Source organism: Embiotoca jacksoni, unplaced genomic scaffold, assembly GCF_022577435.1.
Source record: "Embiotoca jacksoni isolate LCO1_2020_lvr unplaced genomic scaffold, fEmbJac1.0.p SCAF_6, whole genome shotgun sequence".
Lineage (NCBI taxonomy): Eukaryota > Metazoa > Chordata > Actinopteri > Embiotocidae > Embiotoca > Embiotoca jacksoni.
The window spans coordinates 17,970,299-17,994,358 of NW_027185414.1; the positions used below are offsets into that span (position 1 = coordinate 17,970,299).

Consider the following 24,060-nt stretch of genomic DNA (forward strand, 5'->3'; position numbering starts at 1 on the left):
GGAGGCTGATTTTTGTGGGACTCTTTTCAGTCCAAGTCTGGCTGCATCACTCAGAGCCAAAAACACATGAGTAAACAAGGCAAGAAGGAAGCACGGCAGCTCACGCTTCCGGTGTCTAAAGGTTTTCCAGGAAAATATTTTTCCAATCGCGAGTACAGACAGAGCTGATGAACTTTCACTAACATCTGTGAACACTTACAGCTAATGTGCCCTCCACCCCTCTTTGATACACTCTCACGTTCTCCAAAAGCATTTGCCATTTAGACACATTCCTTCTGCTAAGGCTTTAACAGCGGGAACCACAGACGCAGTCCAAACATGTTTTTTTTTCAGCAGCAGAGCAGAGAAAGTGCTAAGCTAGCTTTTCCAGGCTATGTTTACAAGACTGGGAGGCAGGAAGGCAGTTATTAACCTGATGCAGCTATATAGTATGCTGCTGCTAAACAGCACACAAGACTACAGTCTCTAATACAAGATTCATCATCAGTGGCAGAAAGCTGGCCTGCTTGTCTCTGATATGTAGCACAAATCATCAGGAAGCACAAATCTAAACGGACATTGCGCCATGTGTCATACTTTGTACGGTAATTATTATATACAACAATTAAAGCAGGAATGATTAACCTTTGAGCTACAACAGCAGCACAACAATGACAAATTCTTTACTCAGAAAATACTGACTATACAAATGCGAGTCACTTCGATTTAACAGAATATAGTGGAAAAATAAGACAAAGCTACAGACAACATTTCTTCTACGTGTTTATAAAGGATGGGATTTTGTGTTTGGTTAATCGCTGTGAGAATTTAAGGAAAGATACAGTTTAAAATGGCAAAGACAGCGTACCATGTGTATCAAAAATAAATGTCACATGTAGATAACCAAATTAAACAAATCAACAACTACACAGCGCAGTGGGCATGCTCACATAGTACACAGTCTTTCTGTTGGATTTCTATTTAGGGAACACTGCGAAGGCTTTTATGCGTCTCAGTAAAACGATATTACTCAGCTTAAAGACAGGGTTGAAACCTTACTCTCCTTACTGTTTGAAACTTGACTAACAAGATTAGAGAAAAGGAGAATAAAAAAGGAAAGCTATGGATTGTCACCCCATGAATAGACTGCCCACCTAAGCCAGGGGGAGGGGACCACATCAAACATAAATGTCAGGTTAGAATAAAGCTCGATTTTGATATGACAGGCAGACAATGCTACAGTGTGTGCTAAAGCCATCATACAAACAGACTGTCTGGTTCAGTTAACCAGCAGACGCCACGACAAGAAGAACCACTCTAACCAGCCCGACCAGGTATGTCTGACCGTGCTACGTTAGAGTGAAACAATGTTCTGCTTAGGGACTCATAAAACTTGCACAAACAGGAAGTTAAGGGAGAAGAGGCAGGAAGTGGCCAACAGGATGTTTTCTCAATGCTTTGTACTGAGCAAGTGAGACTCCTAAATACAGTATGAAAATAGAAAAGTGTACGATGCTGTCTGTCCAAGAGGCACATTTGTTACATATGGCTTTAAGCAGCTGCAGTCAGTGAGCATATCATCTGTCTGTTGGTTTTCTTCAGAGTTGAAAGTGTGTGAAACAGAAAGATACTCTGACTGTTATAACCTGTTAGTACGAAAATAAAATGTGCGGACTGAAGATCTGCACACATCACTGTCTCCCTTTGCAAACCACCGATATTACTGTGACGCACACCTGCTCAAATGGCAAAAGACATGGTGGCGATTGGGAAAATGTTAAGAGGGAGCCAAAAAGGACAAAATAAGTCATGTTTTAAGATATTAACGTAAGCTAAAAAGTCACAAATAAAACAGTTGATTTAAAGCATTTAAAGCAAAATTCATTCGGCCGGTAAGTTTTAGCCTTCTATATATTCACAGTGAGTATTTTCATACCTAAAAATATGCTTTTCAGAGTGGAAAACGTGAGGACATGATTCATTTTTAATGTCACTATAGCTGTCGATAAACAAGCAATGCTTACACTGTAATGCAATGATGCATTTATAAAGTAACTCATGACAGTCTCAGTGCAGCAATGCAGAAACACATCAAGTTACAGGTAAAGTAATCTGAAACAGAGACAAGCAGTATATTCTCATATTTAAGGAACAGAAACTTGTCAATTATTTTGAGTCATTTGACCAAATCCTTCCAATATTACAAAATGTGTTGTCAACAACTCAGCTGTTTGTTTGACTGCAGTAAAACAGTATAAATGATCACAGGGACAGAATGAAGTAATTGGGCTGTGTCTGTTTCACTCCTTCTATGATAAGTGTTTGCCAACTAAAAGAGGAGGAGCAGGGAGAAAATATTTAGTCATTTTCTTATTGTTTTGGTGCTTAAACGAGGACAGAACTCTTCATTAAAACAAAGCAGAAAATGCCTCTTATTTTCACGTCAACAACATTTTCAGAATTATCCGTCTTAGTGTGGGCGTAGTCCTAATCTGACAAGATTGTTCTACCGTCTATCCTCAAAGGCTGCATTCTGCTGCTGTGGATAGTGGCCATGACAAAGAAGAGGAGGAGGAGGAAGAGTGTAGGAAGGATGACCTCAGGAAGGAGAAACGCTGCTGTCCAGCCCTCCTCAGGAGGTGGTCAGGGAAGGCTTGGTGACTCTACGAAAGGAGGGACGTGCATTGAAGTTCTGGGGGCTTTATTAACTTTAATGATCTGCAGTGTGCTGACCACAGGCAGTCAAAGAATACATATTCCTGTCCCTCCACTTGCTCACTTATAGGCTCTTGTAATCCTCAGCATTTGCATGCTAATCAGAGGCTGAGATGACAGTAAGGCATGCAAACAATATCAGCATTTGTTGCTCTAAAAATGAAGAATGAAAGACATTTAAAGTCAGCTCAATCTAAGGCGAGAACAGCTCTTTCAGATATATTTGGTATTCATCAACACACTTCCAAAGAATATAGCCACGACATTTCAGTTGATGTCCTTAATAGCTACAAAAAAAACCAGTGGAAATCAATGTCTTTTCTAGGACTTTACTTAGCTGGAGCAATGAACAAGGCTGCACAACATCGTAGTATGTGATAACAGACCCTGCAGTCATAATACATCTCTGCCAGCTCAAGCCACAGAGGAAAGCAGCGTTGGTAGTGGTGTGGGTCAAAGTGCTAGGTGGGGGCTGTGATGTGTTGGAGGTGTAAAATTTTGCAGGAGGGCTAGACACTGACCCAGCAGGGACAGAACTTAAAAGGCAGAGTCAAACTATAAAACACACATATGCAAAAACAACTTCATTTCCTTCAGAAAGGTATGCACACACACACGGAAAAATACACTTTACTGACACCGATTTAAACTATAGGCTAGCCACTGCTCACATCAAATACCTTTCTGATGGTGATCAATCCAACCTATTATACTGAAATGGCTGAGATCGCAGGTGATCGCAACTTGATTGGAAATGGTGTGAGCCAGGTGATCTTCCAGGTTTCTATTGTTTGTAAATGTTATAAACTAATAAAGAAACTGCTCAGAATATTTTGCAGAGGTAAAGGTAAGTCAAAAGCTGGGAGACAACACCGGCCCACTGACATCAAGCTATTAGCATACTGAAGCTATTGTGAGAAGAGAGTTCACACCTCCCTTCACTGAGGGGAGAGAGGGGAGTAGGAGGCGGGGCGGGGAGTCTGATCCTTTTTAGAGAAAATAGCAACTTAAGAAACAGTGCACCAAATGATCTTGCAACATAGATATCATGCATGTGAAAGGCATGAAAAAAAACAACAACAACATAAAAAACAAACACTATAGGGATTAAAATGACAATCAAAGGAGTAATGAGGAAACACTTCTCAATCAAACACTCCACTTATTCATAATTCCCTTGAAGTACACAGTAATTACACACAGCCCCACATGTCCACGAAGTACATGTCCAATCCTACTAAACTTAACCCCAAACCATAACAGTTATCTGTTGCGACATACTTTTATTTCCCCCCTCTGTCTGGAGTGGAAAGCTTTTTGCAAGTGTAATCACTGAACATAAACCAATGCAGCGACTCAGCCAGTGCTGATGATGAAGATTGTTACCAAAGCCTTCAAGTTGGACCATTTTCAACAAACTCAATCCTGAACCCTTAAAGCCCAGTCAAACAAGCATGAGCAGTAGTCCTTCTCTCCCTAATTAAAGAAAACACAAAGCCGGAGCCTTACCAAACCCAGACCTAGTCAGGCCTGTACGTTATACAAATCCCCACTTAATTGGATCATGATTTTGTGTGGTCTTCATCCCCTTTTAGACAGCACTCGTAGGTCCAAACTCCTTGGCTCTGCCACAGACACAAGGCTGGGAGCACTTTCACTTCACCCCCCACCCCCCCCCCACCCCCCAGTTTATAGAGCTCACCTAACTACTTCCTGTCAGCCTTAGAGGATGTGATGCTATAACTTTGATTCCCATGGACTCCCATGAAGGTGGAGATGTTAAAACACATGAATAAAATGCATCCCGATGCTCTCTTACCCGAGTCAGAATCTTTCTGGTCTCCATTTGCTCCAGCAGTGAAGGGCAGCTTCCTTTTAGGGGCCTTTTCTTTCATCTCTTTGACCCCATCACTGCGATCCAATTTGGGAGTCTTGTTTGACAACACTTTATCCTGAGAAAGAGAAATTAGAACATGAAGACCACAGTAAGCAACATGGTTTAGAGGTAAAATAAGTCTTCATCAGAATGAAGCAACAGCACTAAGTTTTTTTTTTTTTTTTTTTTTAATCAAGAGAGCATACGAGTGGCTAAAAGAGGACATGGGCCAACAGCTACAGGCAGATATGAGCTATGTGAAGATCCTGCCGCCTCCTCCTGTAGTTAGAGCCATTCAGTGCCCTAACACTTCAAGCCATTATGGGCTTTTCAAAGTAAAACTTTTCCATGGGGTTTCTCCCCAGATTCCTGGCTCCCAGGCCACAGCAAAGGCGCAGGGAGAGGAGGCTAAGCTTGACGCCAGCTTGGCTCTGTGGTCTACAGCTGCTGGAAACAATCTCAAGCCCAAACATATCTGCTATCAACAGATGTAAATACTCATGTGTTTGTCCAACTTCTTTCTTTGTTGTATTGGGATCTGATGGTGACAGAGTTGCTTCTCCTGACTCGCAGCTTTACGACTTAAAAACAGAAAGTTGTCTATGATAGTTCTTTGCAGGGGTGCGATAGATACTTATTTTATTATTTATTCATCAATATCTTTTTCCTTTCTTTGTCTGACCAAAAATCTGAAGAAAAGAAATTAATTCGATATTGTGTTGAAAATAAATAAGCACTAAATGATCAATAAGAAGCTTAAAATGTATTATTTTTTGTTGATAATTCTGAATGTGTTAGCGAGTAAACAAACAACCAAAAATCCTGCAGATAAACTTCAGAAGTTCCAATGAACGACAGAACAGGAGCATCACCAAATCACACAAACAGAGCAACATTAATCAAAAAACAAATAGAGAAAACACAACAGCATTTTGGAAATCATCAGAAGAAATCTATGATAATCATATTTCTAAATGTAGAGCTCTTCACATCAAATAGATTCAAAAGACTTAAGTAATTTTCATGTAAATATTGATGCTTCTTGTGCAGTGTGCATCAGTATTAATACAGATTAAGCAATAATATTTTAATAGTCAATATTAAAGGACTTGGACTATATCTGTGTAGAATAAAAGAAATCCATATATTACTAATATACATTTGCATATAAATTATGAACTTGTCCCACAACAACCCCAGACATGTTGGCAACAACTTGATTCCTAAATGAGCGTAAATACATGGAGGAAAGCATGGATGTTGTAAACTGAAGCAGCAGGGTGTAGCAAGGAGTCAGCTCACTTTACAACAATAAAAAGCAGTGACCCTGAGGTGTACACTTCAACGGGTCTTCATCACCAAAACAGACAGTGGCTTCATACGTTTCCCTGCAATGTGGAAATTTGACTTATTTGATGTACTCTTTGTTAACTGCAAAATTTGAGTTGTCCTAAAATAAAGAACAGGTGGGAGCAACTAAAGAAGAAAAAGAGTGTTGTGGGAAAATTACAAGTCAGACTTTTTTATTTTTTATTTTTTTATCTATTGTGATTAAAAGATTATATAACATGTAAAAATAGTGCCGTGCCCTTTATAATAAACTACATTTGGTGTTCTGGTCCATATGAAATTCAGAGGTCAAGAGTGGAATATTGCAGGTAATAAAACAATGCCTGTACAATTCATTTGACACCATCGGTGGTAAACTCTTCAGGAAATAAACAGTACAGGATTTGGTTCATTTTGAACTCATCGAACTGCTCCGTCTGAACTTCTACAGGACATGAAATATGTAATCATTTAAAGACTTAGCATAGCTTGGTGTAAGGGCAAGATATTTTTAGTCAATATTCCCCAAGTACAGATGGTCTCATAATGGAGATGCGGGTCAGATGCGATCTTCACACACTGACTTTATTTGGCTTAATTTCTCTGTCCTACCTTCTGTCCCCTTCTCATCTATCTCTATCCTCAGGGCAGGTTTTCTATTATGTGTCAACTCTTTGAACTCCTCCTCCTGCCCTGCCCCAGTCATAAGACTATGATGTCATGGTACAGTAGAGACAAACAGTGGCAGCTACAGGGAGCTGATATCTCTCTCTCTCCCTTTCCTCCCGTCTCGCTGTCTGTCTCTCTCTCTTTCTCTCTGTCTGTCCTCAGGCTTCAACAAAGAAACACACAATTTGAGCAAAAGCATGATGCCCACATCTGAGCATGTGCAAAAGCTGCACTAGCAGGTAAACAGACATACATGATATTTTTTTTTTTAGATGAGAAAAAAAAAAAAAAAAAACATCCAGTAAGTGAAGAGCTAGATTGCATGAGTAGCAAATGGTCAGATCTCCAAAGCGAATCTCCAGAGTTAGACTGGGTTGTTTTTGCTTTATTAAAGCTTTGGCAACTTGAGACTTTCCTCAGATCTGCCTTCATAAGACACCCTGTTTGGTGGTCTCCTAGCAATGCCTGCTCTTTCCGTCTGACTCCGCTTTCCACCCACCCCTGTGCGCTTCATTCCCTCCCTCCCTCCATGCCAGAGTCTGATGCAATCCTTTGCAGAGAGCTGTAAATCCATGCCTGCATAAACTGTACTTCTCTCTTCTCTGCTGCTGGTAGCACTACATTTGGTATGCACCATGACATCATCAAGCTGCGCCTGACACTTTGTTCCACTGCAAACAATGTGACTGTACCCAAGTCAAATTAAGAGGACACTTCCGTCGTAGCTTGCATTTCATGAGCAAATATGTCTTAACTGACCAATAACCTTACACTATTAAAAATGTCTGTCTGAACTGTGACAGAGAAGAGCAGTTCTCCATTTCTGAATTCCTGAATTTCCATGATATAAATAGTTTATTGGTGTCCAACAATCCATTCTGCAACAGGACATTATGTAATTGTGTAATAAGGTGGTCGTGGAAAAATATGAAGTGATGACAATTAATTTACAAGGAATTTTAGTTCAGCTATTTATCAGTCACTGGTAAATACAACACACTATCAAGGGGAATGAAAACGCCCCCCCCCCCCCGAGGTGTAAATAATAAAACACAACATCTATTGTTAATTCTTGTACCGAGGTATGTTATTACGCTGTTAATCTACAGCTCAATCGAAGCTATGGGAAGAAATCAAATAGTTCAATAAAAGTGACCAAAACTAAATATATCAAGTGAAAGCTATGGATAAACACAGTGCTGAGTAAAAAGTGCAGTAGACTGGGACAAAACATATCAATATTTGGTGTGATCGCTCTTTAATCTAACCAGCTCTCCTTCTGCTCGCTTTTTAACATTCTTGTCAAGTAGGTTCTTCCAAGCATCTTGGAGAACTTGCCACAGTTCTTCTGTGGATTTAAGATGTCTCTGTGTATGTTTATGGAACAGCAGAATGACTTTATGGGAACAATATATGAAAAATATTGCAACAAGGGGCAAATTTAAGCCCAACTACAAGGTGTCCCCTCATTGACGATGACCTCTTTATGCAGAAAGGTTAGAGAGCAACATGAACATAACAGCATCACTGAAACCAATAGACATGCCAGTATTATACTGAAGCACACTTAATAGCCTATTTAGATTAACACAGAAACCTGATTGGGTCACCCTGTGTCACCCAAACATCCTTCACAACCCTCTTCTGGACAAGTGTTGGGACATGAGTGACGTGCATCTCAGCTTTGCTTAAAGCGCGCGCACACACACACACACACACACACACACACACACACACACACACCATGGCGACAGCTGCAAGGTGCTCACCTTCCATTGGGAGTTCAGTATCTTGCCCAAGGACACTTTGGCAAGTAGACAGGAGCAACAGGGGATTGAGCCACCAATCTTACAATTAGTGGATAACCCACTCTACCATCTGAGCCAACACCAGCCTGAGTGTTGGTGACCTGACATTACTATAATGGCAATTAATTCAGGGATTCTGACAATTAAATGACATTTAACCACCTTAAAATAGGAGAAAACGGAAGAGAAAGTAGAATGCATACGCGGGCAATCAAGAGAGTGAGCCTGCATATAGATAGAGTGGCGAAACTGAAATTCAACTTTAATCTGGCAATTATTGAATGTAATTCAGTGTAATTCTCAGGTTCATCAGAGACATGTCCCAGGGGTCTGCTGTCTGAAAGTGGTATTAACGGGGCGCAAATAATTTCTGCTGTGGGGCATGTACCAAGGCCTTCCAGTTGAAGGATGGTCTGCTCACCAATCCAAAACCCATTTTCTCATTTATTTTTGCTAATGTTCCCTGATTATCTGTCAGGCCTTCAAAAGTTTTATAATTGTTTATCAGACGTAGAGGTTTAGTGATGGGTTTCAAGGACAAACAGCAGTTGAAAATGGCTTTGTATGCTGTGCACAAACACTTGGTTATTGGACAGTGTTTATTTGTACGTTTTTCATCTTACCTTTTTCCCACCCTGCTTTTCCACCATGTCGGTGTTGAGTGGGAAGTGGTCCAGCTGGGGGGTTTTAGAACCCCCACCTTTGGGCATCGTTCAGCTCTCCCCACGCCAAGCTTCATTCACGCTGCCATTGCATCGTCATCAACCGTCTGGAACAAAGAAAAAGACAAAAACAAACGGCGGGGGGAGGTTAGCACCTGGCCACTACGTTTCATTGAAAACACATTTACAGCACTGCCAGACAATGCAGCCATTAGCGGTACCATCAAGCACTCTATTTTCAACCATTACACCGGTGCTCTGGAGGAAGAGCATTTAAGAGGGAAGAGAGCTGCAGCTGTGGCAGGCAAAAGGCTTATCTGTTCTCCAGGCTCAACCTGAAGACCAAGGAAGACCTGCCCAAATACATTAAAACATGCCAGTTTTAAAGCAAAAGAAAGTACATTTGCTCAAAATAGAGGCACACCATTCACATGAGCTATACTAAAATGAAAGCACTAATATAGTGGGATTTAGGAATGGTAACGCTGACCATGGAGGATATTGCGTAACCCCTACCTTGTGGGATACTGAGCAAGCTTGGAACAGCTGAGGAATGTCTTCAGAAATGTGACTGGCACGTCTCGACAAAAACCCAAACAGCTACTTACCGCTGCCACAGCTAGCCAACCCTTGTAATTGTAGGTTTTACTCTGTACTAATTTATGGCATCCCTACCATAGTCGCTGCAAAAGAAGGACAGGAACTCTACCTGGTGTGAGTGGTCGGAGTTCTCAGTTTAATGAGGTCTGTGTTGTCAGTGCCTACTTTGTCTTTTGTGCAAGTAGACAACAACAACAACATGTGCATTACTATCCGCTGCCTTCCTTCGCCTTCTGCTTCACAGGGCCATGAATTAATCATTCATTCCATCCCTCAGTTCTCTCCTCCATGATGCACTTTCTCTTCTGAGTGTGTCCAAGTACGATCATCCCAGTGACTGAGTGAACAGATGAAACCATAGCTGCATTATTTTTTTTCAATTTTTTTCCCGAGACACTGGCACTCCTATCTTCCCTGGCGCCACTTCCAACCCCTCCAACCCCCCATCCTCCTTCCCTTCCCTCTGCAGTTATCCTATTCAAAGACTGCTATTTATATCCCTCCAGTCAAGTCAGTCAAGTCAAGACAGCCAGCCAGCCGGATAGGCACCCAGCTACCGTGGACGTACTGCCCCCCTTTACTGCTGTATGGAAAAAGAGATACAGCAGACTACGGGCCCCTTCCTCTTTCCTTAAGGCTCATTGTTACTGCAACCTCCCACCTCTCACCACACCAAACAAAGTAACAGGAAGGTCGACCACTCAGAAATAAACAAACACTGCAGCAACACGCAGATGCACACACCTCAAACTGGGTCAGTTGTGCTTCTAGAACAATAATCTCAGCACTATTTTGGGACTACTATGATGGACGGTTATAGCAACAGAGCAATTCACTGATATGCGAAACAGGAAAAATTATGTTTGCGAACTAGCAGCCGCACAAAGACACACATGGAGAGGAAACCCTCTTCAAAACCACAGGCATCATTTCCTTTGTAATTCCTTTCCAATCAAAAGATACATAATATCTGCAAACAGCGTGTGTCTGTGTGTGTTTCATCCAGTGAAGAATTGTTGACACTAAATAGTTGATTCGTTCCATATGTCCATTTGTGTGTACAAGGATGTGTGCTTTCTACAAAAAAAACCAAAAAAAAACCAGTCCTCTACAATAGAAAAAAAAAAGTAATATATTCTGTGACGAAGCCAAGCAGCACTACATTGTTTAGTTGCGCAACAATAGCAAAACAAACTAACAAAAAACAACACTATAATTTATTCTTCTATTACCACTGTGAATATTTGTGTCACATTTTAATTGCTTGGATGATGGTGGTGCTTCTGAGAAACCTTCAATAAAAACACATTTATCATATTGTACATGATACAAACATCACTTTTGGTTGTCAGCTTCATCGTTACATCAACTTATTTTCTCCAAGAACAAATGGCAATGTTGACTAACAATGCAAAAGGAAACAAATAATGCATCATTAGCATTAATCTACTAAATTTAATTTCCTCCTTTATAAGGTCATGTCTAATGAAAACCAAACATTGCTAACTTGGCAACCACTATAAAAAACACTGCCAGGCACGCACTTGCTAGGATGGGTTATATATACACATATTAAGTAATATAAATGATAGATCCTGAGCTTGCATATAGCTAAGGTGAGTAAAAGTGGGTTTCAATATTCCTGCCCAGCAAACTGACAAACATTCAGACTGTGTTTAGAGGTTGTAGTGGCAAAAAGGAACTTTATGTACCTGCTATATAAAATAATTTTCAGAGAGAAAGGAGCTTTAGTTAAATATCTAAACAAAGCTAATACGATTTAAGATATGATCATGTCTGCCAACCATTTCATCCCATTTCATCCATTCTCTAACAACAACAACAACAACAACAACAGAGGAGCAGCACCGTTGAGTTTTAATGTTTTATGCATGACGTCAGCCAAGTTCGCCATGGAGAGATGATAACTGCAGAAAGGAGTGGTGAGAGGTGAGCCAGAGAAGCAATCTCTTCCAAATGAAGGACAGGACCTGCCACTACTTCTCTCCATCCCTTATCTCTCCCTTGAATAAACACACACACACACCTTTCTTTCTGTGTCCCCTGTTCCTTTCTCTCTTCATCCTCCTGTAGCATCCTCTCTATGCTCTGAGCCACTCCCTCTGCGGTCAGATAGAGGCCAACACTTCAGCATATTGCAGCATACTGTGTGCACACTCACAGATGCACTGGCACACACAAGCACAGTTACATTGGTATTAAGGTTGACTTCAAGACCCACAATGTGCAATGACTTCAAAACCTACCCCCTCACAGCTAAACCACGTGTTGTTTATGTCTCGCCATTTCACATTTGGTGAAACTGTTCTACAAAATGAGTGCTTGGCATTTCATTAACACCATTTTTGCAGTACAAAGTAATTTAGGTGATGTCTGTTATGTAATATGACTAATGACTGGCAGCCTCCAGACAACAATCAAGCCATATTTAAAAGCAGTGTATGCCGCTTTGGATTTATTTCTTTTAAAGAATAGGAATAAATATTACAGAGCTCTACTCGTACAACATTCATGTGAAATTTAAACAGAATTTTACACCGTGAAAAATCCTGCGATGCTGTGCTGATCAAGCACATGGAGCGGTGCGGTCAGTGGGAATTAGGACTAGCCAGAAGCTCGTCGTCAGTAGAGATTACAGAGTGGACTTTCTAGCTAGTGGCGTGAGAGGTGTGTGTCTCTGACGAACTGTTTCAGTTGACGGTTAATGTTTCCTACCGAGGCTGAGCTGAAGCTCGGCTATTTACCACGTGGCTCGTTGACGTTAATACTCGTTCCCCTGTTCCTATCAGGGAAAGTGTTACGCAAGAGTTGTTAGAATTGTTGTATTACGATTGTATTATGGCAGAATGTTTGCACTGCCTTTTAAAGGGGCAATAAGTCATTTATTTTGTGTTTACAGTTGGTGTAATATAACTTTGCTGCTGGTTTGTTGCTTAAGCATTATGTTCAACAGCTACCAGATGATGTTAGATTTTATTGGTACTAGAAGTAATACGATTATGTGTATCATTGATATTAAGTTAAAGTTCTTCTGATTTGTATTTGTCCTTCTAGACCACACCTATACTAATCCTTCAGTTTACCTACTGCTGGAAATACAGTGTTGTTGTGTGACAAATCAGGTCAGTAAAGAGCGTTTAACTGAAGCTGAGCGTCCCGCGTGTTCTGACCGACACCCCAAGGCGAGCATTACTATTCCTAACCTCTGCATACAGTCCTAAGCATCACCTCCACAACACTACTGTCTGCCACATAAGACCCAGTGTGTATTCGTAAAAGTGCAAAGAATTAAAAAGATGCTATTTAAGTTTCAGACTTTTGCTGCACACAAAAATGACCTAAAGCCTGAAAGACCAATTTCAATTTAACCAACAATAAGCATTGCAAATTATTCTAAAACACACACACACACACACACACACACAAATATATGAGGGCACAAAATACAGCAATGACAACAAAAAAAGATAAATACACATACAAGCCCAGCAGTACAGAAGTGAAAATACATGTGCAGAGATGGAAAGCAGTTGTTTGCTCCAACCTCATGCCACTCCTCACTCATGACTCTCATTGAACACACAAAAAACACAACTCCAAATTTTCCACGCTGACAGCTGAACAACACAGCAGCTGCAGTCAGGGATGGACATGTTGCCCTATCCGTCTGTGCTTGTGTTTGTGTGCACCAACCCAAGTGCATATTGCACAATCAATCAGATATGAACACACTCCTTGGCAGTCAATCAGCTCATATCTTGGTGTTGTTTAACAGATATTACAGCTTGGGCACAGTATCATAAATGATGACACGTTATATGGGTCAAATGGCCTCACTTGAGATGTTCTTGAGTCATTCAATGCTCCGTTACGATCAAAGTCTTTCAAGTCCCTTAAACCAAAGGCTACTAAAATATGACTCCAAGCACAGATAGCAACACCGCTTGGTGTGTTTTGATTCAACATCACCCACAATCGCACACTATGATAAGTTAGAGGGTTAAAGAAAGTGGTGGAAAAAAAAAATACAACTTTTGTCGTGAGGTGGTGTTTACCAGGACCCAAATGCAGGCTCACAGACTTAGGTATCGGTTCCAAAATACAGTCTTTATTGCAATAAACAAAAACAAACAAACAAACCAAAAGGTGGCACCTATCGTGTCCACTTGCTTCCAGTCGGGAGGGCAACTCAACCGACAGATCCAGGGAGACACGGCTGGCAGGGCAGCCGGCAGACCAGCGGACAAGACCGCTGGAAGAAACGGAGTCAATAATCCTCCGAGTCGGGAGGGCAACTCCACCGACTGGTGACTTTGACAGGGAGCTCCGCAGGAGGAACAGAAGACGGAGGAACGGGAACAGGACGGAGGATGGACGGGTGACTAACAAATGAACCGACAACCAGAGGAGTGCAGGGGCAGGGTACATATAGTCCGGGGAGGTGATCAGGGAGATGCAGCACACCTGCAGGTGGTGATCAGGGGTGAGTGGCTGCATTTGCTGGGACTGGTGAGGGGCGTGGCCACGGGAGGTGAGAAGAGGAGGACACAGAACAAGCAGACAGGGGACTGAGGGGACACAGGAGGAGAGAGGATCGGGGGCAAAATGGAGGAAAATCGGACTCCTGACAGTACCCCCCCTCAAAGGGAGCCTCTCGGCGACCAAAACTGGACCGGACCAGGTGGGAGGAGGGGGGACCGGAGGAGGGACGGAGGACCACAACAACACATGACACGAGAAGGGAAACCTAGGTGGACAGAGGACGGGCACGGGGCAGGATGGCCTGGGGTGACCGCTCCGGAGGACGGCCACGGGACAGGACAGACTGGGGTGGCCGCTCCGGAGGATGGCCACAGGGCAGGACAGGTTCAGGGGACCTCTCTGGAGGATGCCCACGGGGCAGGATGGGCTCGGGGGACCGCCCCAGAGGACGCCCACGGGGCAGGACAGGTTTGGGGGACCTCTCCGGAGGATGCCCACGGGGCAGGATGGGCTCGGGGGACCGCCCCGGAGGACGCCCACGAGGCAGGACAGGCTCGGGGGACCGGAGGAGGGACAGAAGCCGGAGGAACGGGATGGACGGAGAACAGACAGAGGACGGACGGGTGACTAACAAATGAACCGACAACCAGAGGAGTGCAGGGTACATATAGTCTGGGAGGTGATCAGGGAGATGCAGCACACCTGCAGGTGGTGATCAGGGGTGAGTGGCTGCATCTGCTGGGACTGGTGAGGGGCGTGGCCACAGGAGGTGAGAAGAGGAGGACACGGAACAAGCAGACAGGGGACTGAGGGGACACAGGAGGAGAGAGGATCGGGGGCAAAACGGAGGAAAATCGGACTCCTGACAACTTTGCTTCGTGAGAGACATCACAGTGTTGAACATGAAGGACTGAGTGCTCATCTGCAATTATTTATATATCCATAACAAGTGGGAAAGAAATAAAGATAAGTTGCAAGTCAGTTGCAGGCACAAGTCCCTTACCCATCCTTGCCTGGAAAATTCTACTAGGTTATCCAGGTGTTAAACCATGGTGGAAAAAACATGTTTTCCATGGTCAACTGCCATCTGTCGTTTCTGATGACATATTCATATAAAGTCTAATGCTGCAAAATGAATTTTGAGCCCAACCTCTAATTCCAAGGAGAGATTTCTCACGAGTAAAGCCACCAAGCAATCCACACCTTGGCAACAGTTAAAGGGAAAAAGCTGGATTCATGATGAGTATGAGGACAAAGTGGCTGTCTTGTGGTTGGGCAAAAATATATCATTCTGAAATTATGTTGAAGAATTTTATTTTTTTATTGATTGTGATGACGTATTTTATTGTGAAATTTAAATCGAAGTAGTCACATTTCATCTTTTACCATACCAGAGAATAACAACTAGAAAATAACCAGTTTGACCTACTATTACCATTCAGTCCAATGCAAATATATATAATTGAAAAGGTAATCTTATATATTTAAACAACCACTGCAATATATAGTTTTCTGGTTACTGTGATACTAGGTCTGTAGCATATCACCCAGTCCTTGTTAGTGCATGTGTTTACTCTCCAGTAAACTGACACGTAGGAGAATAGTCTATAGAAAGATGACCGCAGCAACAGCTAGCTAGCCTGTTTGGTGTGCAAATAAAGCCAGCCTGGCTTGGCTGCAGTATCCTGGCAACCAAAGCCCAGCTTGGCTGCTCAGTCTCTGACCTGGGCCCATTCACGTCATTATAAACCTGCGTACAGAAGAGGAGACTGAATGACACACACGCACACGCACACGCACACAGGCGTGTGCTAATGCATACACAAGCACCGAGAGGAAAGATGCATTACGCTAGCATAGAAAATGTGTGCTTACAAAAGGAGCTAAGAGCAGAACGACTGAATGACAGACTATTGTATTAAAGAACAGTGGTTATCTGTACGTCTGAGGGTGGAGGCAAAGTTTCTACATGACTGTCTAGTTTTGTGTTTTGAACGTATATGGGCTTAGTATGCCAGCTATAGCTATAGAACTACTTTGCATTTTCAGCAAGGAAAGTTTTTGGCTACTAGTGGCAGTACTAGATTTAAGTCTTTCATTTCTTTTCCTACAAAAAAAGGTCCTCATGCCTAAATGCCGATATGAGCAGCAGGTGTTGCACAAGGGCATCTGCAAATGACAAAATATATTTGAAATGTGAGTGAGTGGGAGTGGTCCTATTATCCGCGAGGCTCTAGGAGTAGAGAGAGCCAGAGAGGAGTGAGATGTGGGGAGGAATCCAATCACTTGGTCTGATTTTCTATTCTGAGCACGTTCACTCTCCCTTACACCTCTCTGTTCCATCCAATAACAGCTCAGGGCTTGCTGCCTGCCTGCCTGCCAGTCTGGTAAATCATGCTGTCTTTGCCAGTGACCTCGCTAAGATAGTGGCAGGCTTGTATATGTATGCAGCTAGGCTGCAGGAAAGGCCAGAGACAATCTCGTTGCTTTTTGGCTCCCTCCTCTCCAATCCCTCAGCTTCATCAGTGCTCTGACTCATTCTCATTTCTTCTCTCCCTCTCTGAGTACTGCTCTCTCATCTGCCTTTCTCTCTATTTTCAACATCTCTCTCTCTCACAGGCAAAAGCCTGACATTGCCACAGCAACGTGTGAACGTGTGCGCACACACATACACACACAGAAAGCTTGTTGCCTAGCAACTAAAGGATGAGACAGATGCTGGCCTATCAGAGAAGCTAGTGAAAGAACTGTGGATGGAGAGAGGGAGCCTATTGATAGAAGAGTGCCTCTGCATATCAACCTCAAGCAATGAGAATTCAATCACTTTCTGACCTTTGGATCACCACCTGACCAAAAACAGTCATTTCACTCTGTCACCGACTGCTACGTGTCTCTTCTAACTATTGCTGTAGGAAAATATCAATACACTAGAGTATCATGATATTATCTTTTGTGATGCTTTTATAATTCTCAAAAAACACTGTATTGATTATTATTTAATAGTTTCCATTTAAAGATCCATGGCAGACAGTGGTTCATTCTGTGTTGTGTTTAAACAGCCTGCAGTGCCGTCGTCTGCTGTTTAACTCTTCCATCCCAACGTGACATCACACACTAAGACAGGAGGTGGTGTATACCGTGACACTGTTCCTAAAATTAAATGTAAATAAATCCCAACACATTGTCTTGTTTACAATATTGCAATGAATTGCAATACATTTAATCGTAACCCCTGTATTATGATATGTAGCCTACTGTATTGCCAGATTCATGCCAACAGTCAGCCCGACTTCCAACAGGTTCGACACAGGATTACGGTTAGTTGTATATTGTCACTTTACATGTTTGTACACTGCAACATAGTCAGGACAAGGACACAAGAAATTGTGCAGTAAAACAATCTATACCTGAAAACACTACAACTGTAGTAAACACACTATCTAGAAATGTAAATCAAAATAAGTTTGCAGAAGTACCACCACTACGACAACCACAATAACAAAAATGGCACTTCAAACATTGGCTGCATCATCTGCTCCAATTCACTGGATAGCTTGGCCTTTTTGTCACATGCTCACCCCCCGTAACTGAGTGCTTGTCAAGCAGGATGGATGGAAAGAACAACAGTGTGTTTGGGAAACCCATCTTCCCAAGCAGAAAATACAACTAAGATCATAATCACACAGAGCCTAGCAGGGAATGCATCAAAACAACAATAATCCATCTTAAAGCTGGTAACCAGTCTGTATTCTTTAAGGGGAGATTTGAATTAGAAACTCTTTGTTATGGACCAAGTAAGCTATCTGTGTGTGTATGAGTAGTAAATAAGAAGCAGTTAAATGGCTATGAAGGTATTTTTGTGTCGTTATTATGCAAGCAAAAAAACAAAAAAACAAAAACTGTTTTGGAAGCAGCTTTCTCACACCGCAATCAAAAATCAAGTTTGTAAGTAAAAAAATATATAAACTGAGAATATAATTATTTGCAGTGCAAACAAATTTGCTCTGACAGTTTTGGTCACAGAAATAAAACCTTGCCTTTCAAATCAAAAACCTAGGAGTTGAGTTGGATGTAGTGGGCGGGACACACGCAGGAGACGGGAGTTTCTACTGGTGGATTGGCTGCCTCCGACAGCACAGGATTGTGTATTGAGCTACATCAGAGGTTATATCACTCTTTCCTCGTGAAATGCTTTAAAAGTGACAACTCGGCTTTCACTTTGGTTATATTTCACGTTGTCATGCCGATCCCGTCTTTGAAAGAAAAGGTTTTTGAACTGTAAGAGCAAATTTGTTTGCAATGCAAATAATTATATTCTCAACTTGTATATTTTTACTTACAAAATTAATTTTATATTGCAGTGTTAGAAATTTGCATTCAAAACTGTAGTTTTTGCTTGCATAATAAAGACACAAAAATACCTGCATAGGCTAGCCACTTCCAGCCTTCACCTTAAGATACATCCACTGAGCAGCTCACTTTGTATCTCCAGACAGACTTCATTTACTGGTCAGAAATGCACCAACTATTGTGTGTTTGCACTTCTATAAAACGACATTACAATAATAATTGTAATCTAATTGTTCTGATCATTCAGGAAGTGTTTCTGATCTTGTTTGCAATTTATTTGAGCTCCAGGCTAAGAAACATAAACATCACATTTAAACCATACTAATCTACCCATGACCTCTACACAGTTCAAAACAAAGTTACACTACTTCAGCTACCTGAGGACTTATATAACTTGGAAAAACATAAAAGCACCATCTTATTCCTGGACATGAGACAAAAGGTAAAGCTGCAGGTACAAACATTCCAATGAGTAAGAAACAAGATTAAATTAAAACAACATCTGATAAGCAGAATGGTTTCGGCAGAGTTAAAACAAACCCAACTCAGCACATATCAGATCAAACGTTATCTGCAGATGAGTTTACGTTGTGTTTCTATTTGTGTATGCTGCACAGCAGGTTGATTTGTCTTGGCCAGAGTACCAATATGGTTAATCGCTGAAGATAGGCAACATACAGGAAAAGACAACCAAGCAACTCCAGCTCATATTCATACACACAGAAAACCAGCAGGAGTGTTGCAAGTCTAGATTTAATATAAAGCATCAGTGTTAACACCACAGGGTGAAGTGCATCCCATCTCTCAGACATCATGTGCAACCTTGTGCAATTAATTCCTTAATTAAGACTGAGCATTCAACATCTTGGGGTGGTTGTTTCATGTTGGAGATGCAGTGTTCCTTGGGACATGCAATAGTTTCACCACAGCTCGCAAGAAACATCTTTCCAAAAACCTGCTATGATCCTGATCCATGTTCAACATATCATAAAACCTCTCAAATCAACAAAGAATCAAAGTGACAGGGGTAGATGGCCATTTGGTTGAAACATAGATGGATTTGTCAAGAATGTTGTCATTTGAATTTTTCTCTGAACCTGAGTAAAGATAAATGTTAATTAATCTTCTCTTATTCAAACTGGTGTATTACAGAATAACAGAGGTGAGTAAATCATGTAGTACGGACTGCAAGGAAAAAAACCTCATGAAACTGTCATACCTGCACCTGTTCTTTTATGTAAAAGCAGTCAGTATCGATACGTTCAACACATTTAGAATCTGCTTTCTTTTCTAATGTGCAGTCTATAAACAGAACCAATAGAAAATGCTCTGCTGTTGATTAGTTTTGTTTTGGACTATTTAGCAAAGCCTGAGAATGAAGGAGATGACATACGTTGTGATCCCCGGCTACATCTGACCACATGACATCATGGTTATGTGGTAGACACTTTAGCTCCAAGTGTAATGAGGACACCACATCTGCCTATTATTGTAAAGTGTTAAGATCCAAGTGTGATCCAGGTCATTATGCTCCTACAAAGGAAGATAAATGACTGCATTTGTGTGCCTGCTTGAGAGAACATGAATGAGTGAGGTTGTATGTATACAAGTAAGTGTGCAGGGTAGTAGACTATGAGGCACGGTGACTGGATCGACATTAATTAAGGATTACGTGAGGAGGTAAAAATAAATGCAGAGCAGAGGGAGCAAGCCTGGATAGATAATAAACAGAGTGAGAGAAAGGCACGGGAGGAGAGGCGCAGAGGGTGGATATGACCTTTCCACAGATGAGCATTATTATGTCTCAAAAACACACACACACACACACACACACACACACACACACACACACGTAAAAACTGCCATCATCTAAAAGGCATTACAATTTTTTTAAGCAGACTGAATGTTGCAACGTAATTCTGAAGGCAATTTTAAGAAAAAACAAATACATTTTAAGCAAAGGGACAAATAACAGACATGCAGCACTGTTTGGTAGCTTTTTCAACTGTCTGTTGTCGGACTGCACAACCACAAGTTGCATAACACTATCTCTTTCACTGGATATCATTTGTTCCTGTATTATGGTTAAAGAACATCTCTTGCACACTCAGTCGTTCTGTTTTGCGTAAGGACTTGCTTCATAACAACCTGCCTGTCATCTCACTCTTTCTTTCTACTTTCTAGCATTAAGTCAACGTAACACTCACTACACCAAATGAAACAACTCAACAGTTAACTTTAGAAAAAAGCTAAAGTTTAAAAACTTGTAACTTCAGCAGGGCTGGCTGTGATGTCCCATCGTCTTTCTGCATCGACCTTATGCGAGTCTGCTTTGAAAAGTATGACACTTATTTCAAGCACTTTCTTGCATCTGATGTGTTAACAGTTTTGAAATATAAAATACCTGTGTGCATTGACTCACTTAGTTCAGAGGTTGTTTTTCATGTGATAACAGTGTAGAATAGACCGCATGTCGATTAGCAGATCTCACCTCCCACTGAACAATTAACAGGAACCCATACACACCGATACCACGCCAATAACATCCCTACATCAAAATATTACAAACATTAATTTCACAGATGTATTTGTCCAAAGGAATTTACAAAAAAGCATATTCAACATCCAATAGAATAAGAGCCAAATGCCACAAAGATCAATTCCAAAGGACAAGACAACACTAATGGTTTAATGGTTGTCTTTATCACAATAAAAGTTCCTTGGGAAGGAAGCTGTGAGTGATTTATTTGAAAATGAGAAACTCTTTTGTATTGTCTATACTCCAACTGCACAGTTATGTAATGAGACACACAGAACAGTCACATTTTATCTGGCACAATTTATTCTCCAAGCATAAAGGTATGACTGATGGTGAATAAAGACCCCTCTGGTGCTACTGTACTTCAAATTATATTGTTTTGATATGAAATATCAAGTTTTACCTTTCAGCTACAAATTAAAAGTTTAATGCAACATTATTCAAACTAAATAGCCAACATGTTAACTTGTTATAGTAATTGGCCAATGCACCAATGTGCTAGTTAAACAGACATTTTACAGAGCAGCCATCTGACAGAGACAGTGGAAAGATACTTATCTGTGGGTCTATGTGTATGAGAATACCAATGATGCAGAAAACAGCATTCATAAAAACTAAATATCTAATGTCACCAGTCATCCTCGTGAATTAAGCTCATCTGGAGCCCTGGCGATGTGTAAATAAACCCTGTCTGAAATTCATAATTGATTGGGTCGACTTCAGCCGAATGGGAATAGGTGTCAGATGTTATAGGGAGACTTTAAGTACTCGTGACAAGCCCTCTGACACAGAATGGGTAATATACCACAACAGCTCTCTTAAACATCCTATTGCACTGCTTTCTGTTATTACACGGGAACCAGAGGGTGGGACTGGCAGCTGACTTGGCACATAAGAAGGCAGAGGAAAAAAAGAGAACTAGCAGCACACAGACAGACAGACAGACAGACAGACAGACAAGCAACCTGATCACTACAATGACAGAGGAATGGAGGCAGAGCCAGAACCGAACGAGCACAAGCAGCTACAGTAACAGTCGTTCCTAATGGAGCCTCACAGGCGAGGCCGAAGAATCCTTCCTCAGACTCACAACACACGTGGGTGCAGCGTAGCTGGGGACCAAACAGAATGTTAATACTGTCCTGGTGCAGAGGGGTGGAGGGAGGCAGGATCCCAGATGAATTATAAATCACTGGGCAGGGCCGGATGGAGGGATGAAAGGCCTGCTACTGCAGAGCACAGCCAGCTGAGGGGTGGGGCGGTGCCTGCTTAAAGAGGGGGCAGGGAACTGATGCCACACTCAGGCAATGGTGAGGGCATGTGCATATAAGAGTATGCTGATAGGCTTCTTAATAAGAATATGCACATGCAGATTTTTCCGTGGGCACATTTATTTCCGAGTACAGGGACTGATAAGCGTGTGGATGCCACTTGAAACTCAAAAATGATTCTCCGAACAGAGTCGAACACAGATTCCTCTTATGTTTTGATGCCCAGCAGAAAGAAAGGGGAAATCAAGAGATTCTATAGCTTGTACTAGTGTCCTCGTTCCAGGGTAGAACTTGTATGATTACACCATTAGTTGATCAACAGAAGAATAACTATTTTGATAACCTTTTTAGACATTTATCTAGGCAGAAATTGTGAAAACATATTCGGTTTCCAGCTTCTCAAACGTAAGAATTTGCTGCATTTCTCCATTTTATACCACAGTTAATTCAATACTTTTGGTCAGACAAAACAAGACATTTGAAGATGTCATATCTTTTACGCTGCAACTTATGACAGAGTTTTCAAAAAAAAAAAAAAATTGGCTTTCTTTAAAAGACAAATCAATTCATCTAAAAATAATGGACATATAAATGGATAATGACAGTAATTAATAGTTGCACCACTAATCCAAGGAAGGTGCTCACAAACCTGCCAAGACTTGGATGCAGTTTTTCCACTACACTGATTCAAGAGTGGCAAAAATTGTTGGTGCACCAGAGCAGAGATCAACATATGAACAGCAATCACTTTTCAAATGATCCAAACTGTTGTTTTGTTTCCTGTATTTGTCGACCCAGAGGACTGCTACACCCCGTCGTACTGGTTGTGTTGACTGTACACTTCTAAAAGAACCGCACTGCAACTATAGTATGATTAACCGCAGTGTACAATACAATGATAAAATACTCTATACGTACCTTAACACATTCTGCAAGTTTAGTCAAGTTAGATGAAGAGAAAGTACGTAATATTCTTTGTAAAACAGCCAAAGAACTGATGTAAACACTACAACCGCTGATAATGAGTAACCCAAACAAATCCTTTTACATTACCACAGAGGACTGAATACTGATCCAGAACAAAGGCCCCCAACAGGTAGGCAGACCAACAAGCACCGGGCCATGCGGGGTCTGTGGCAGGCCACACTCACTCACAATGGGACAATCAATAAACGTGCCTGGACAGAAAGGTTCCAATTAGTGGTTTGAGCAGGTGCTGCTCAGGACACCTGAAATGGTCCACAGCGAGGCCACAGAACACTTGTCTACATCCTTCACCTGCATTGAGCACTTCCAGTGGAACTCTCTGAAATCTCACAATAAAATGTTACCAAAATCTGTCCAGTAATACATTAAAATCAGTTTTTGACTGTGCTTCACACTGTAATTTGGGGTAAATATAATTAAATATCAACAGGTAATGTTTTGTTTACAAAAGGTTAACAATACCACCCTGAGCTGCCATCTGCACCAAGCAACACCAGCTTCAGGGAACATGTTTCCTGGGACCACTAGGGTGTGAATCTTGGCACGCCCACGATTCGCTACGATTCAGATTCTTGTCGTCGTGATTCCATTCAGAATGGATTCTAGCTAACTCGTCTCGAGGACAGGTAGCAGCCAGCTACGCAAGGCAGTCCAGTTGCCTCTTTCCCAGCAACAATTCTCAGCTCCTCCGGGGGGATCTTGATGCGTTCCTACGCCACATGAGATTTGTAAACACATTCAAGGACCTCGCAAATTAAAACCTCCAACTAAG

The 24,060-nt window shown here is 41.7% G+C and overlaps 1 protein-coding gene across 2 annotated transcripts in view; it reads right to left on the bottom strand.

Annotated features, from left to right (window-relative positions):
* The window catches only part of ankrd11 (ankyrin repeat domain 11), a 96,073-nt gene that overhangs the window by 14,693 nt on the left and 57,320 nt on the right, over positions 1-24,060 (bottom strand). For both annotated transcript variants that reach the window (XM_069174029.1, XM_069174028.1), the window contains exons 3-4: positions 9,000-9,145; positions 4,514-4,646 (exon numbers count right to left, since the gene is read on the bottom strand). In XM_069174029.1, the coding sequence (XP_069030130.1) occupies positions 4,514-4,646; positions 9,000-9,086 (220 nt within the window). In that variant the 5' untranslated portion in view covers positions 9,087-9,145. The remainder of the gene's footprint in view (positions 1-4,513; positions 4,647-8,999; positions 9,146-24,060) is intronic.